General features: G+C 38.2%; 1 protein-coding gene across 8 annotated transcripts in view; it reads right to left on the bottom strand.

Annotated features, from left to right (window-relative positions):
- Nucleotides 1-13,017, bottom strand: part of LOC111873291 (regulatory-associated protein of mTOR) — a 121,620-nt gene extending 108,603 nt beyond the window's left edge. For 7 of the 8 annotated variants that reach the window (XM_033755032.1, XM_023867880.2, XM_023867881.2 and 4 more), the window contains exons 1-3: nucleotides 12,724-13,006; nucleotides 12,224-12,326; nucleotides 863-1,104 (exon numbers count right to left, since the gene is read on the bottom strand). In XM_033755032.1, coding sequence (XP_033610923.1) covers nucleotides 863-1,104; nucleotides 12,224-12,326; nucleotides 12,724-12,873 — 495 coding nt within the window. In that variant the 5' untranslated portion in view covers nucleotides 12,874-13,006. Of the gene's footprint in view, nucleotides 1-862; nucleotides 1,105-12,223; nucleotides 12,327-12,723 lie in introns of all 8 variants that reach the window. The other variant, XM_023867886.2, reaches the window with a different exon arrangement.
- Between the last annotated feature and the right edge of the window lie 2,555 nt (nucleotides 13,018-15,572).

Below are 15,572 nucleotides of genomic sequence, written 5' to 3'. Positions count from 1 at the left end.
GGGGGTACTTCCCATTTTAAGGGCGTTCCTTTATCACATTCCATCACAGCAAAAATATTCTTACTAAATTTCAGATTATAGTTTTTCTACAATGCAATGACTAGTCTGAACAAGCTCCTAAGCAAGGTGAACACATGTCCAACATTTTGATAATTTGTGAAATATGGCTTTATATGCTCAAAAAAGCAATGCTTGACATTTACATCCAAATACAGGTTGTAATATGCATCAGTTCAGATACAAATTTACACATGAGAGTTTTGACACTTGCTATTATACCTATAAAATCTAGAAAGAATGTGAAACAAACTTCTCAATGTCAGCTCGAAGGAACTGAAGCCTGTAGATTTCATACAAACTTCTCTTCAGAGGCTGCCATACAGCTCTGGATGACATCTGCAACTCTTGATTAGCTCAGTAAACATGCTTCCAAGGACTGAGCATGATAACTCCTTACTGATTCCACATCTGTGTCATGCTTCTTGGCCCACCCCTTTTTAACTAGCAAATGTCCATGGTTAGCTTTCAGTACTGCTCCTTAATGAAGTTCTCAGATAATGCATCCTGTCCAAATTTCACTCAATACTCTCTCTGCACAATTGTCACGGATCGTGTAGTGATGTACCAGAAATAACAATACACCTTTCCTTCTACAGAAGAAATTTGGTAACTTTTAGATGCAGTGCCAGTCTGTGCCTAATTAGGGTAACGCATGCTTTTATGGAAAACTTGATATTAATTCCTACCATATGGTATTTGACTGGTTACAACTCCTAAATTAAATTTACAGATAAAAGGATTTGTAATAAGTGAAGTCTTTGTAAGATACACTGCACACAGAAGCTGTCATATATATACTCACCCTGTTAAACACCCAAACCTCTCCATTAGATGTTGGCTTGGGAACACCATGGCCATTATAATGGAATAGTACTCGTTCTTCTTTGGCATTGCGTCTAAGAGATGTGCACAGTTTCTTCACTTCCTCAACAGTAGGATCAAGGCTCTGCTTATACCTAGCTCGTGGCTGCCACCGTTCATACTGCTTCTGTAGATTGGCACCTATTGTCTCTAAAGCTTTCTGAGGACTCATTGATATTGGGTCTGCAAGGAAAATGAAAGAAAGGGATGTAGCTGAGTGGGTACTGCCCATAACACTATAGAAGGGTATATTAAAATCATCATTCAACAACCAAATAGAAGGAGAGGGAAAAGAGAGAAGTGTACAGCATATTTCATGCAATCCAATTTTGGCTCGAAAACTAGAGGGAGTGGACAAAATAATGAAAACACTAAGAAAATGAGAAACAGAATTTATATTGGCTACACTGAAAAAAATTCAGCTAGCATCAGTGAAGATTTTTTTTTTTCATTTGTTTACACTCCATAGTGCCCTTACAGTGCCTTGTGAAAGGATCCAAAAATGAGACTTATCAGATTTTGAAAGAGAATTGATTGTTGGTGTATGTTTAGCTAAGCATCTGTGATAAGAACTGCCACATTATTAGGTGTATTGAGAGCAACTGTTTCTAAGGTTATGTTAGCATACACAAATCACAAGAAGATAACATCAGCGAAGAGGAACAGTGGGCGAAAATCAACACTGAGAGAAACAAACTTTTGTACAATGAGAAAAACTGATTTTAAATGTCACACAACTACTGCAGCAAAGGTGACAGGACAGCAGAACGGAATATTCATCTTGAATACCATGTTTCCACAAAAACTGTCTGACATGAGCTTCACAAATATAACATCCATGGTAGGGCTGCAACTGCTAAACATCTGATTACTGAAAGTAATGCTCAGATGCACAAATGATAGTGTCACAACCATAAAACCTGACATCAGACAACTGGAAATACATGCGTGATGTGGTCAGATGAGTTGCCCTTCACACTGTTCCCTACATCCATCAGGGGGAGTTTACATTTGGAGAACACCCAACGAAGCCTACAATTCGAATCCAACAGTGTAACATGGGGGAGGTTCTGTGATCGTTTGGGCAGCAATATCATGGTACAGCATCCTGTTGGGCCCATTATTACTCTTCATGGCCGAATTACTGTAAGGGAGTACATGGGAAGGTTGGTAATCAGGTGCTTCTTATGATCCAGATGTTATTTCCAAACAATGATGTAGTGTTCCAAGACGATAATGCCCCCATTCACATAGCTGGAACTATTCAGTCATGGTTTGAAGAGCATGAAGGTGAACTTCAGCTTCTTCCCTGGCCAGCACAATTGCCAGATTTTAACTTCACTGAACCATTTTGATCAATTTTGGAGACTAGAGTGAGGAACAGTTTCCCACCAACATCTCTAAAGCAATTTGAAGATGATCTTCAAGAAGAATGGTATAACATTCCACTAGAGGCTGTTCAAAACTTATATGAGTCCATTCCAAGGACCGTGGCTTTATTGTAGGTGAAAGTGGTCCAACACAACATTAATACAGTATCTGTAGTGTTTCCATTATTCTGTCCAACCCTTGTACCTCTTACTACCTAAACCACAACACACCTTGGTTACTAAATTTTCTCTGTACTAGTGGCTTTGAACTGTGAGGTCTAAGGATGTCTTGTGCAGATTGAAAACTTAAAGTACATGATTAAAATGTGCTGCATTTGTAAAATTATTAGACTGAAAACTCACTTCCATTCAGCAGAAAAACAAAAGAACGGACATTGAACACGACTTCACAATTAGCCTTCCATCAACCACACCTCACTGGAATATTAATGACACAAAAAGAGAAAGCTCAAAACTCACTAAAATGTAAAGGCAAGGAAATGAGAGATCCTGTAATTAGTACTTTTTAATACACTCATTATTTAGAAAGTATACAAGTATGTGCATGAACAAATTTTTTACAGTGGGTCACTAACTATAGACTTCTTGAAAAGCTGTGTGCATAGTCAAAAATTAAAAATCCTTGCTCTGCACTATGAATCACAGGTAACAGACTTTTACCATCTTACACAACCACTAACTCCATGGCACAGAAAACGTAACAACATGGGGACACTTAAATGAACAGAAAGTACAAAAGTAATTCAAGACAAATACACTCCACTAAATTGGTATGGAAACAAGGTTCACCACTGATAATAGGATCTCCTAATAACAGAAGATGTATATACACAGAGGCACTACATAATGAGAGCAGCACACTGTTGAAATAGACAAATGTAAAATGGGAAGGAGAAAATTTTGAAGGGAAAAAAAAGTGTAACTGATAGTAGCTACATGTTAAGAATGACTGACTGACACAAAAGAAACAATCTGAAGCAGTTTTTTGCTCTAGTATCAAGAGCCAATGACAATCCTTGTCCCAGTCTCATATTAAGGTTTAGAACAAGAACACAGGCAAAATGCTATAGAAAAAACATAACGTCCATGGTTTACACCTGGCCATTCTCAGTGAAAGACAGAGTGGATTTGGTTGAGCCTATTAGCTACTACAACAAGAACTGTAAGGTGTGTACTGATCAGGCAAGGAAAGCTGTTACTCTGTCAAGTTTTCTTCCTGGTGCATCATATGCTGGCATTCATAAAACACTGGTTTATTTCACAATGTCTCTTGTTAAAAGTATGGTCGAGAGAAAAGTTCTCCACAACAATGTGGAGTGATAATCAGGGGGAGCAGTCAAGTGAACAGTGTACCAGACAGATAAATTACGAAAATTAAAAATTATCCTGACATGACTGAATCCAGTGCCTCAACAATGTTTGCAACACTCCATAAAGTGCTAAAAAAATTGACAAAGACAATACTGGACAATTTCAATGAAGCAGCAGTTCACTGTACAGTAAATGGGCTTATGTGACAGACAGACAAAGGCTGTGGCTAAAGAAAATGCATATGAAGTTGACAAAAGACTTCTAAGGAAACATTTTAACATTAAGAAAAATTCTTCATACCTTGGGATTTCAATGGGGGACTAAAAACAACTGACCAATTCTGAGGAAGCATCACAACAATATGAGCACAGAGAATCTCTTACTTATGAACTACTTATAAATACAGGAATAAAGGCTGCCCATAGTTCATATAGATGAAACATTCATGGATCACATACAACATCATTTGACCAAAGTAATGACAGAGTTTGTGGTTTGCTTGCTCCTGTATTGAGAGGGCAAAGAGTAATTATCATAAACGCTGGTGGAAAGGAAGACTTCATATCAGATTCAAACTCGTTTCAAGCTCTATCACAGCATGGCCAATTATCGCAGCAACATAAATTTCATGAATTCTGAGAAGTGACAGAAAGAACTTATCCTTAATCTACTTCCACACAGTACTGTAATCACAGATAATGTTTCCTATCATGACATACATGTAACCTCAGCCCCTCCATCAAATTTCAGTAAAGTGTAAGGGCATCATGATGAAATGAGAAGGGAATTCCAAATGTAGAAGAAATGTGCATATTGCATTTATACAAACTGATTACATTTAACAAACCTATGCACTGCCACAGAAAACTGAGTCTTTTGGAAGAATACTATCATATAATTTTGAAACTAGTGCCTCATCTTCCAGAACTCAACCCCTATGAGCTATTTGGGCAACAGTTAAGAAGTGTCACCTTCAAGTTGGATGTCATTAAACTTGCTATTAAACAATGTGGTTCCATCTATAAACAAGACTGGAAACAAGAGATATGGCCATGTGCAAACTACTGACAACAGAACATGGATAACAAGGTATTTTGGATGAAGGACAGAAAACTGTTACTTAGGAGGTGGTGGTAGTAGAGGCAGTGGATACAGCACAAATTCTAGTGGTGCACCACAAATACGTGGTGCAATCCAAAAGTTCTCAAAATATATTAATAAAACCTATTACATCTTACCTGGACCTTATTCTGCGCCATCACCTTCAAAGTAGTCCCCTTGGGAGAGCATACACCGATCCCAGCGATTCTGCCACTTTTCAAATGCATCCTGGAAGTCTTCTTTATTAGGGTGTTTAGTACTGTCTGTGTTTCTGCTTGAATTTCCTCAACTATATCAAATCTTCGCCCCTTCAACTTGATTTTCATCTTGGGGAAGAGAAAGATGATGCATGGAGCTAAGTCTGGCAAGTATGGTGGATGGAGAACAACTGCCATCTTGTTTTTAGCCAAAAATTGCATAATGTAAACCATATGCAGTCGTGCGTTTTCATGGTGGAGTACCCAGTCGATCGTGCACCAATTCTCTGGATGTTTTCTCCTCATGTCCTCCCTCAAACTCCTTAGAACATCGCAATAGAACTCTTTATTGACTGTCTGACCAGGAGGGATGAACTCCTTATGAACAATCCCGTCAATATAAAAAAAAAAAAAAGATCAACATGGACTTAATGTTGCTCTTGACTTGTTGAGCTTCTTTTGGCCGAGGTGAAGAAGAAGGGCTCTTCCACTGTGACGATTGCTGCTTACTTTCAGGGTTGTAGCCATAAACCCAACTTTCGTCACCAGTGACAACCTTAAAAACAAAGTTTCGATCCTCTTGAAGCTGTTGTTGAAGTTCCCTGCAGACTTCCAAGCGATGCTGCTTCTGTTCATTTGGCAGCAGTCATGACACAAACTTCACTGCAATCTCCCTCATGTTTAGTTCCTCTGACAAAATTCGTTGACATGTACCATAACTTAGTCCCAAGGTGTTACAGAGGTCTTGGATGGCCAGTCTACGATCTTGCAGAATCAGATCCCTAACTTTCGCAACATTTTCTGGTGTGTTGCCAGTTGATGGCCGTCCCGAACAATTATCATCATCAGTCAATGTTCGGCCATTCTTGAAACGCTTATACCAGTTGTAAATTTGTTTCTGGCCTAAACTGTTGTCACCAAAAGTTTGCTTCAACATTTGGTACATTTCTGCAGCGGTTTTCCCAAGTTTAAAACAAAACTTTATACAGACATGCTGCTCTCTCAGGTCAGCCATCACAAAACCGCAAACTCATAGAAACACAACAATGAAAACACATTCACCAACAATAAACCCAAACACTCAACTCGACGCCGCTTGCCACACTGATTCAAGAAGGGTGTGTGGGGAGACAACTAGCAGTATTTTGATGCACTCATAACCATTCACGCACAAAATTCAAATTTCGGGAACTTTTGGATTGTGCCACGTATTAATGAATGGTGGTGGTCTGTCTTCAGCATGTGGAATAGCTCCACTGAACAGTGGCATGGGCACAAACAATGACAAGGCATAATACCATGCTGTACTTTTGCATATATTTGATACTTATAGCTCAAAGCTCAAGAATTTATTGATTTCAATTCTTGTATTGTAGTGCTGGTTGCACACTGTGGTGAAGAAGAAAAATGACAAGGCAAATGTGAGTCAACATTCCATGGCAAGACCTTATATACAGTGCATCATTCTATCTACCTCCCAAAATGCAGCTGCAACCAAGTCCCCCTTACCTCCTACCATACTTGTCCTCACCTCTCTTGCGCAACCTACAGGCAAGGTCTAAAATCATGTTCTTTATATATTCTTACGTCTCATGCAAGGCATAAAAATGTTACATCCATGTGGATTTATCATATTGAAGACGCCGTAGAGATGGTTAATTGGTTTATTTAACAATCTACAAGTAACGGCTACAATTACTTATCACACAGTTGTGGGGTTTCACACTTTATAACCCTTATCGCATAATCTGTTAACAATGTTGCGGGGTTTCACGATTTATAACCCTATGCGCAAATCAGTTCACTCTGTCTTCAGTAGTCTACACGTTTACAGTAGGGGAGCTATGTANGTATCACACACTCCCAATTACACAATCACACACACGTCCGGTTCTTCTTTCCGCGACGGCTGCTATACTCCAACTGTAGTCGGCTGACTGGAGAACTGTTGATAACACACTCGCTCATAGGCTTGCTCGAACTAGCTCGGAACTGAGCTGGGTGATGGCCACAGTACAACTCAACTCGGCGACTGTTACGTTACAACTCAACTGGCCGACTGCTACGTTACAACTAACTCGCAGCCGCTGTGCAGCTCACTTATATAGCCGCAGTGCTTGCCTGTTGCGTAATGAGTGCCACGTCATCCTGTTACGTCACCGCTGTTGACTCGCGTTGCATAGCTACCAGGTTGTGGGGCTCGGCTAACTTGGTTCCGCTTGGCTCACTTTGGCTCCGCTCGTGACGTCACCGCGGGGAGAGTGGCGGGGTGATGACTCGCCTATTACACGAGCGCTATGTTACCGCCTCATGCCGCTGGGGAGGTAGGGGTCCTTCGTTGCGCAACATGTCACAATATATAATGATAGAAAATGCAATGATCTTGAGTAAACACTGCCACATATATATACAGATGTCCTCAACTGATTTCATTAGCTTATCAAGAATCTATTTTATTTATTTATTACAATTTAGATATATGGCCATTATATTACAATGTTTATCAAGCTTGAATGTGAATATTACAACACATATTCCATTGTCTCATACTGTACTACAACGGTTCTGAGAAATTTTCAGGATTTCTTGTAGAGCCTAGAAGTCTGGAGTACTAACACTGATGGCCAGTCATTGGTTTGCCCAGGATCTGAGAAAAGCCAACAAGCCTGCCAGAGTTAATGACTTTCAGGTGCTATCTGGCAGATGAAAGGGTTTACATTTACATTCATTTATCATTTCATGGATCCAATCATCTCCCCGTAGGGCTTGATGTAAAACATGTCACATATTACAAATTCATGACGACTACACATCATTCATCCTTGGTCAAATAAAATATAAAATCAAGCCTGAGACAGAATAGCTCAAGTTGTCAGGACAACACACATAGGTCATGGAGAAACCACAATCAAGTTCACACCCTGCCATTCCACACACGCTGGCAAGCCGTATCATCCAAAAAGTTACATTATAAAATATTAAAATTCATAACAGAAACAGACATCATACATACTACTACACTTACAACAAGCAAGTCTCAACAATGTATAATTCATGCACACAGACCATTTATTAACTTTTAATTTCTGAGCCACTTACATGCTCGACAAAGTCAACAATTGAGTAAAATGTATTACTTTCCAAATAATTTTGTAGAACAAACCTAAATGGCTTTTTATCATTTTTTAAAACTGTGATATTTGATGGCAGAGTATTAAATAGCTTGATGCCTGAATAATACATCCCTCTCTGATAGGATGATAAATGTGTTCAAAGTATATGAAGGTGGTGGTCATTCCTTCTGGTACCAATGACATATACAGAGTTATTGGTTTGAAACTTATCCAAATTATTAACAACAAACATCATCAATGAGAGCAAATATACACATGAGATTGGTAGTATGTCAAGCTTTTTAAATAAATCTCTACTGTATGAGTTGGGCCCACTCCCATCATTTTTCTTATTATTTTCTTTTGTATAACAAAGACCTTATGACTGTCTGATGTATTTCCCCAATATATTATTCCTTATTTCACCAATGAATTATAATATGCATAATATACAGCTTGAAGACTATTTATATTTAATATATGGGATAATTTACGCATTAGAAAACCAACTGTGCTCAACTTGTGAGGCAAAAAACCGATATGTCCTTTACAAGTTAGACGATTATCCAGCTGCAAACAGAGAAATTTGATCATTTCTACTTCTTTCAGATTTTTGTTAAAAAAGAATGTACATAGACGGTAGCTTGTAGCTGCTGTTGGGGTGAATTTTATCATTTTTGTTTTATCCAGATTTAACACTAATTGATTATTCTGAAACAACGAAAACATATGATTGAAAACAACATCCAATTTTGTTTTTAAATTACAGTAGTCTTTAGCCGTGCAAAGAATACTTGTGTCATCTGCAAACACAATAACTTCCAAAATTTTACTAATTTCAAGGGGGAAATCGTTTATGTATATATTAAAGAGTAAGGGTCCCAACACCAATCCATGAGACACACCACATCCAACAATTTCCCAGTTAGAATAATATTTTTGTTATTTATATAATTTAATTCCACTCTTTGCCTGCTATATTGGAGGTAAGATTTAAACCATTGCAATAATACACACTGCACTCCTTAGTACTGCAGTTGCATTAATAGAAGATCATGTAACGCAGTCAAAGATCTTGGCTATGTCACAAAATATACCAGTTAGCGGCCTCCGTAGTCTAGGGGTAACGTTCCCACCTCATGACTCAAGGTACGCAGGTTCAAACCCGGCGGAGGTCGTGGAATTTTTAAGGGCGGGAAAATTCAGGGAACAAGTCCTCTGGGAGGGACTTTAAGCCGTGGGTCCTGTGTCGTAGCTTTACGGCACGTAAAAGAACCTAATGTCTCCAAAGGAAGCCACTGAGCTAAATTTAGGACATTTCCCGCCCAACAGTAGTCTGTAACGCCTCTGGTAGATGGGGGAAGCATTGAGATAACTCTGAGCCAGTAGAGGCCGACCTCGCTGGCTGAGTAGGGACTGATGGTAAGCACCAATACCGGTAGGGTATAGAGACTGGTAGAAGATTATAGGGGGATGCACAATAGATCAAACTGGTTGCAGTGCATGGGGAAACCCACCCCCTCCAATAATAATAATAATAATAATAATAATAAATATACCAGTTACATACTCTTTTCTATTCCAGGCTTAAGTATTACACTGGTTAATTTAAACATTGCATCTTCAGTTGATAATCCCTTTTGGAATCCACACTGCTCGCAAAGTAATATTTTATGTTTTACAATATGATCATTGAGTCTTCTAAAAATTGCTGTTTCAAAAACTTTTGCAAACCCAGTTACTATAGACATTGGCCTGTAGTTACTTATAACAGCCTTTCCTCCTTTTTTGTATACTGGCTTAATAATTGCATATTTTAATCTTTCTGGATATAGACCCATGGTTAATGACTTATTAATTACATAATTATGGATTTGTTGTCTGCACAGTTTTATAATTTTATCTGGTGAATGAGAATTGTGCTATGGTAATTATGTCATAGTTGATATGTGTAAATTATTTCAATCAGATACAAATTAGCATGTATCATTCTGCAATGGAAGGTACATAAAATTTTAAATTTTTAATATATGATGTACAAACAAGCCATCTCCAAGATGAAATAACTTCTAAGCCTTTGAATTCGAGGGATGTACTTGTCACACGCTCCAATTTCAAAATTATCCAAATATGAGGAAAGAACATATAGGTGGTCAAAGTAGCATATTTTGACTGGTAAATAGAACTATTCAGAAGTGAATAATATTTGACATAATTACAATTAAAAATGAGAAATTTAACCTATGTAACAAATTAATGAACTATTACAGTAGATGTATAGTTAAAAAAACGCAAATATAAATGACTCAGCCAAGTGAATTTAACTCACTCAACCTCATTCTGCAAGTATGTTGGTGTGTCTTTACATCTTACCCCATAATCTCATGCAAACTGGTCTCACCAGTTTCCCCTAACTGCTTCTATGCTGTATACCACATTTATACTGTAAGTGTAACTTGCAGCGGTGCCCTACAGAAATAATTCATAACTTGTTAAGTATCCCATACATCAGATACTGAGACAGAGAGGTGTGGCAGGGATGGCAGCATCTATATGAGAAAAAGACTGGTGGCAACATTCAACTGATTATGCCATTCAGCAGTTCCTACACCTAAACAATACTTCACCTTACTATTACAACTCTTTCAGCTGCACTGGAGACACTCCTTGGACTCCCCCCACTGCATATACAGTTGGAGGCAGAAGCCAGGGTAGGAATCTACCGTCTCCAGCGCAGTGATCAATGGAAACCTAAATCCGATTAGTTTCGGACATGCACACATAACTCAGGACATGAAAAAAGAACCCATATTACAAATGGGGTCTGACAAAATGATACTGAGACATGTATATGAAAAACCATTCACAGTCACATTTCCTGACAGGAGTGAATGGGAAGACGGGTTTCAGCCTGACAGAAAAGGGGGACTGATCTGGTATACAGATGGTTCCAAGATAAATAAGGACACTGGAGCTGGTGTGTTCTGCTATGGCATGAGGTGGAAACTTAGTTTCGGCCTTGGGAAGTACGCGACAGTATTCCAGGCAGAAGCATATGCCATTAAGGCATGTATTATGGAAAATCTAGATAGGAACTACAGAAACTGGAACATCTACATCCTATCTGACAGCCAAGCTGCACTTAAAATGCTTGACAAACACCAGATCAACTCAAAATTGGTCTGCGATTGCCACGAAACTCTCATGGAACTGGCCAAACATAACAGGGTACAACTGATATGGGTGCCGGGGAATGAGGGTATTGCTAGAAACGAAATAGCAGACCAATTGGCCAAGACTGGAGCTGAACATCCATTCACAGGACCTGAATCAGCCTGTGGCATCTCTATAGGCATTGCCAGAAAGGCAATCAGGGACTAGACAAATATGAATCACGAGAAATACTGGGGATTATTAACTGGACTCAGGCAAGCAAAGGGACTCATACAAGGACCCTCTACTGAAAGAGCGAAGGAACTGTTGAAGTTAAACAGGAACCAGCTACGATGGGTGGTAGGACTTCTTACAGGACACTGTCACCTCAAAGGACACTTCTTCAAATTGGGACTAAGTAACAGTCCAACTTGTGAGAGGTGTCAAGAAGAAAATGAAACAGCAACACATATCCTGTGCGAAGGTGATGCTTTAGCTTATTTAAGATTGCACCACTTGGGTCAATATTTTATGGAACCAAGTGACTATTTTGACGTCCCCACGTACAAAATCCTATGCTTCATTCAAAGCGCAGGATTGTTGAGGGGATAATCAGAAGAGGAGGCACAACAGATCACTGTGGTCGTGGTGTAAGGGCCAAGAAGGCCCACCCCTTATACATTCATTCATACTATTACAACCATGTCAAAATCTAAAATAATCTTAGTAAAGATATTGAAATATATATATATAAATTGAATGAAATATGCATCATATTAAAAACAGTCTTAAATTTAACACAACATTTAGGGAAGAGACTTCTAACAGTAGTCTATGTTAATTAATAAACATTTACACTGAACAAACCACATTTTACTCTTCAAGATTTCACTATTTCAACACAAAATTAAATATCTATCTAGCGTTCAAACACCAATGACAAAGAAGAGGTGGCTAAAAATTTTGCTCTTATCTGATGTTTGCAAAAATATTTGATACTACATTTTTCACATTAAATTGACATGATATACATTACCAATCCAACATTCCAGTCGAGCACATGGCTGTGTCTTAACGATGTCAGGAGGATCGACACCAACATTGAGACATAAAACAAGGGCCACGCTCACTGTTTTCATCTAGGTATAAGAAAAAGCAGTGTTGAAAATGTCACCTTGTCTACCAGAAACAAAATGCTGTGGGACAAAACTTCACAATACAGTGACCACTTACAACAATTTTTTACTTTTAACTTACAGTTTACCAACTTAAATGTTCTAACCTAATTATGGAGTCTGAACTGCCACTACCTATGGGGGCTTATTTCGATTGCTAGGCCAAACAACAAAGTAGCCGACTTATCATTGATAACAGGTTACAGCATCATAAGTTATAATCTATCCCACATGCATTAATATACATTCACCCTGTCGTACATTGTGAGGTTAGTGGATTCAAGAAATTATAAGAGCAATGCATCAAATAATGTCACTTACTAGATATGCATTGGTTATCTTGGTATTTGAATAACCTTACCCTTTCTTTCATTCGCCATGTCTGTGTTATGGCATTCGCACCTTCAATTTTCTCTATATGACGCTTCTTCACGAAGGAGATTGGTAATTGCCAGTCAATAGTGCTGTCGTCTTCTTCTGCATTATGATTACTGTTTAGAACGCATGCCATTCTGTCAAGAAATAAACTGATCGTACATAAGTTAGGCGACAATTCTGCCTAGATCACTATAGTAAAATAGCATATCTGAATAGCAAAATGCGATCGCAAACATACTGCGAAAAATTCTACCATCTTCCTTTCAATCTACTACACACAGATGACTATACGATGTTATCTTGTTTCCTTGGCGCGATTTTTGAAAGTCGGAAGAATCATTTTCGGCTTTACTAATTTTTCCAACATCGACCTTCAGTATAAAATACGAACAAAACATGTTATTCCCTTACCAGACTTGTGAGCAATTAACGAAATAATGTTCAAAACAAAATCACAATATTCATTCAATCGTGTTCTATAATGTACTGAACCAACCAAACATCCAGAATCACACAATTCTTTTCTTTCTGTTTGTTAAATTTTACCTTATATATTTAGCATAAACAAGTCCTATGAATGAGAGCCTTTGAGAATTTGTCATTCAGGTAATCAAGAAATTTTCCGCATTTTGTAAACTGAAAACATTCATTTCCAACTTGATAAATCCCAACCCTAGATCTGGTCTTAAGTAAGAAGAAAGAAGTCCACTTTCTAACTGCCTACGGCTCTCTCATAATCTCTTCCCTTCAGTTTTTCCAACTAAATTTTAAATACATTTCTTACCTCTCTCCTGTGTAATGCACTTCCCACTTACCTCATCCCAGCTGAGTTTATCTTCCTAATAATTTTTGAACGAATGAATGCATAACATAAGGGGTGGGCCACAATAATATGGCCCCTTATCTTCAATGATCTACTGTGTTTTCCCTTTTGATTAACCCTTTATCAACCCTACACTTCGAATGAAATGCAAGACTTTGTTTATGGGGGGGGGCATAATGGTAGTCACTTGGTTCTACAAAAAACTGGCCCAGGTGATGAAATTTTAAATATGCTATGGCCTCACAGTCACAGAGGATATATGTGGCCGATTCATTTTTTCTTCAGGCACCTTTCACAAGTAGAATCATCTGCCAATTCTAGCTTGAAAAAGTGTCCTTTTTGAGTGGGTGTCCTGTAAATAGTCCTACCACCCATCTTAATTGGTCTACATTTAATTTTAACAGATGGTTTACTCCTCTGGCAGAGGGGCCTAGTATACACCCCTTTGCTTGTTTGAGTCCAGTTACGGATTCCCAGTATTTTTTTTTTATGATTTCCTTTCTTCCAGTCCTTGACCCGTTCTTGGCAACTCAAATTGAGGTGCAGCAGTCAGGTTCAGATCCCGTTCTTGCCAGCTGATTTGCCATTTCATTACCAACAATACCCTCATGACATGGCACCCATATCAGTTGAACTCTTGTTATGTTTGGCCAGTTGTATGAGGGACTGATGTCAGTCCCATACCAATTTTTAAGTGATCTGGTATTAGCCAAGTGCTTTAATTGTAGCTTGACTGTCTGATAGAATATAGGTGTTTCTATTTCTATAGTTCCTATCTACATTTTTAATAATATTTGGTGTGATAGTGAGTAAAGAAACAATGCACAGAGGTTCAGTCACAAGAAATTAAACGAGGTAGAGGGTAAAGAGCAGTATTATGTTGAAATCTTAAACAAGGTCACAGCTTTGGAAAAATTAGACACTGAGATGAATATTAAAACAGCTTGGGAAACCATCAGAGAAAACAAAAATTTCAGGTGAAAAGAATCTAGGTTATTATGAAGAAACATAAGCCATGGTTTGACAAAGATGCTCAGAACTATTAGATCAATGGGAAAAGGCCAAATTACAGTGGTTACAGGATCCAAGTGGAAAAAAAATGAGGATAATTTGAACAATACAAGATGTGAAGTCAGTAGGCATTTCAGGAATAAGAGGAGGGAATACCTAAAAGACAAAATCAATGAGCTTGCAACAAACAGTAAGAAAAAGAACATTAGAGACCTGTATAGAGGAATAAATGAATTTAAGAGGGGTTACCAACCTAGCTGTAACTTAGTGAAGGATGAGAATGATGATCTGCTTGCAGATTCACACAACATTTGAATAGGTGGAGGAACTACTTCTCTCAGTAATTGAATGTACATAGAGTCAGTGATATTAGGCAGATAGAAATGTATACAGCTAAGCTGTTAGTACTTGATCCTAGGCCTTCTGAGATTCATATTGCTATTGCAAATCTGTAAAGGTGTAAATTGCGAGGTAGTGATCAAATTGCGGCAGAATTGAATCAAGCAGGAGGTGAGATATGTTCTGAGAACCATAAGCTTCTTTATTCTATTTAGAATAAGGAAGACTTGCCTGATCAGTAAAAGGAGTCTATTATTGTACTAATTCACAAAATGGGCGATAAAACCAACTGTAGTAATTATTGTGAGATATCACTGTTATCTACTCCATACAAAATTTTATTCAGTATTCATCTCTCAGGGTGAAGTCCAGATGTAGAAGAAATAACTGTGGATGATGAGTGCAGGTTTTGACATAGCAGACCCACCACTGATTTCATCTTTTGCATTCATCAGATAGTATAGAAAAAATGGGAGCACAATGTGACAGTACATCAGCTATTCATAGACATCAAGAAAGCCTATGATTTAGTTAGAAGGTAAGTATTGTATAATATTGTCATGTGTTGGGTGTATAACGTGACAAATAACTTCACACCTTGTTGGTTATAGTGAATTTATTCCACTCGCTCTTACAATCACACAAATTACAATCTGACA

Source organism: Cryptotermes secundus, unplaced genomic scaffold, assembly GCF_002891405.2.
Source record: "Cryptotermes secundus unplaced genomic scaffold, Csec_1.0 scaffold131, whole genome shotgun sequence".
In the NCBI taxonomy this organism is placed as follows: Eukaryota; Metazoa; Arthropoda; class Insecta; order Blattodea; family Kalotermitidae; genus Cryptotermes; species Cryptotermes secundus.
The sequence above is the reverse complement of the archived record's forward strand: the minus strand, read 5'-3'. Positions and strand labels throughout refer to the sequence as shown.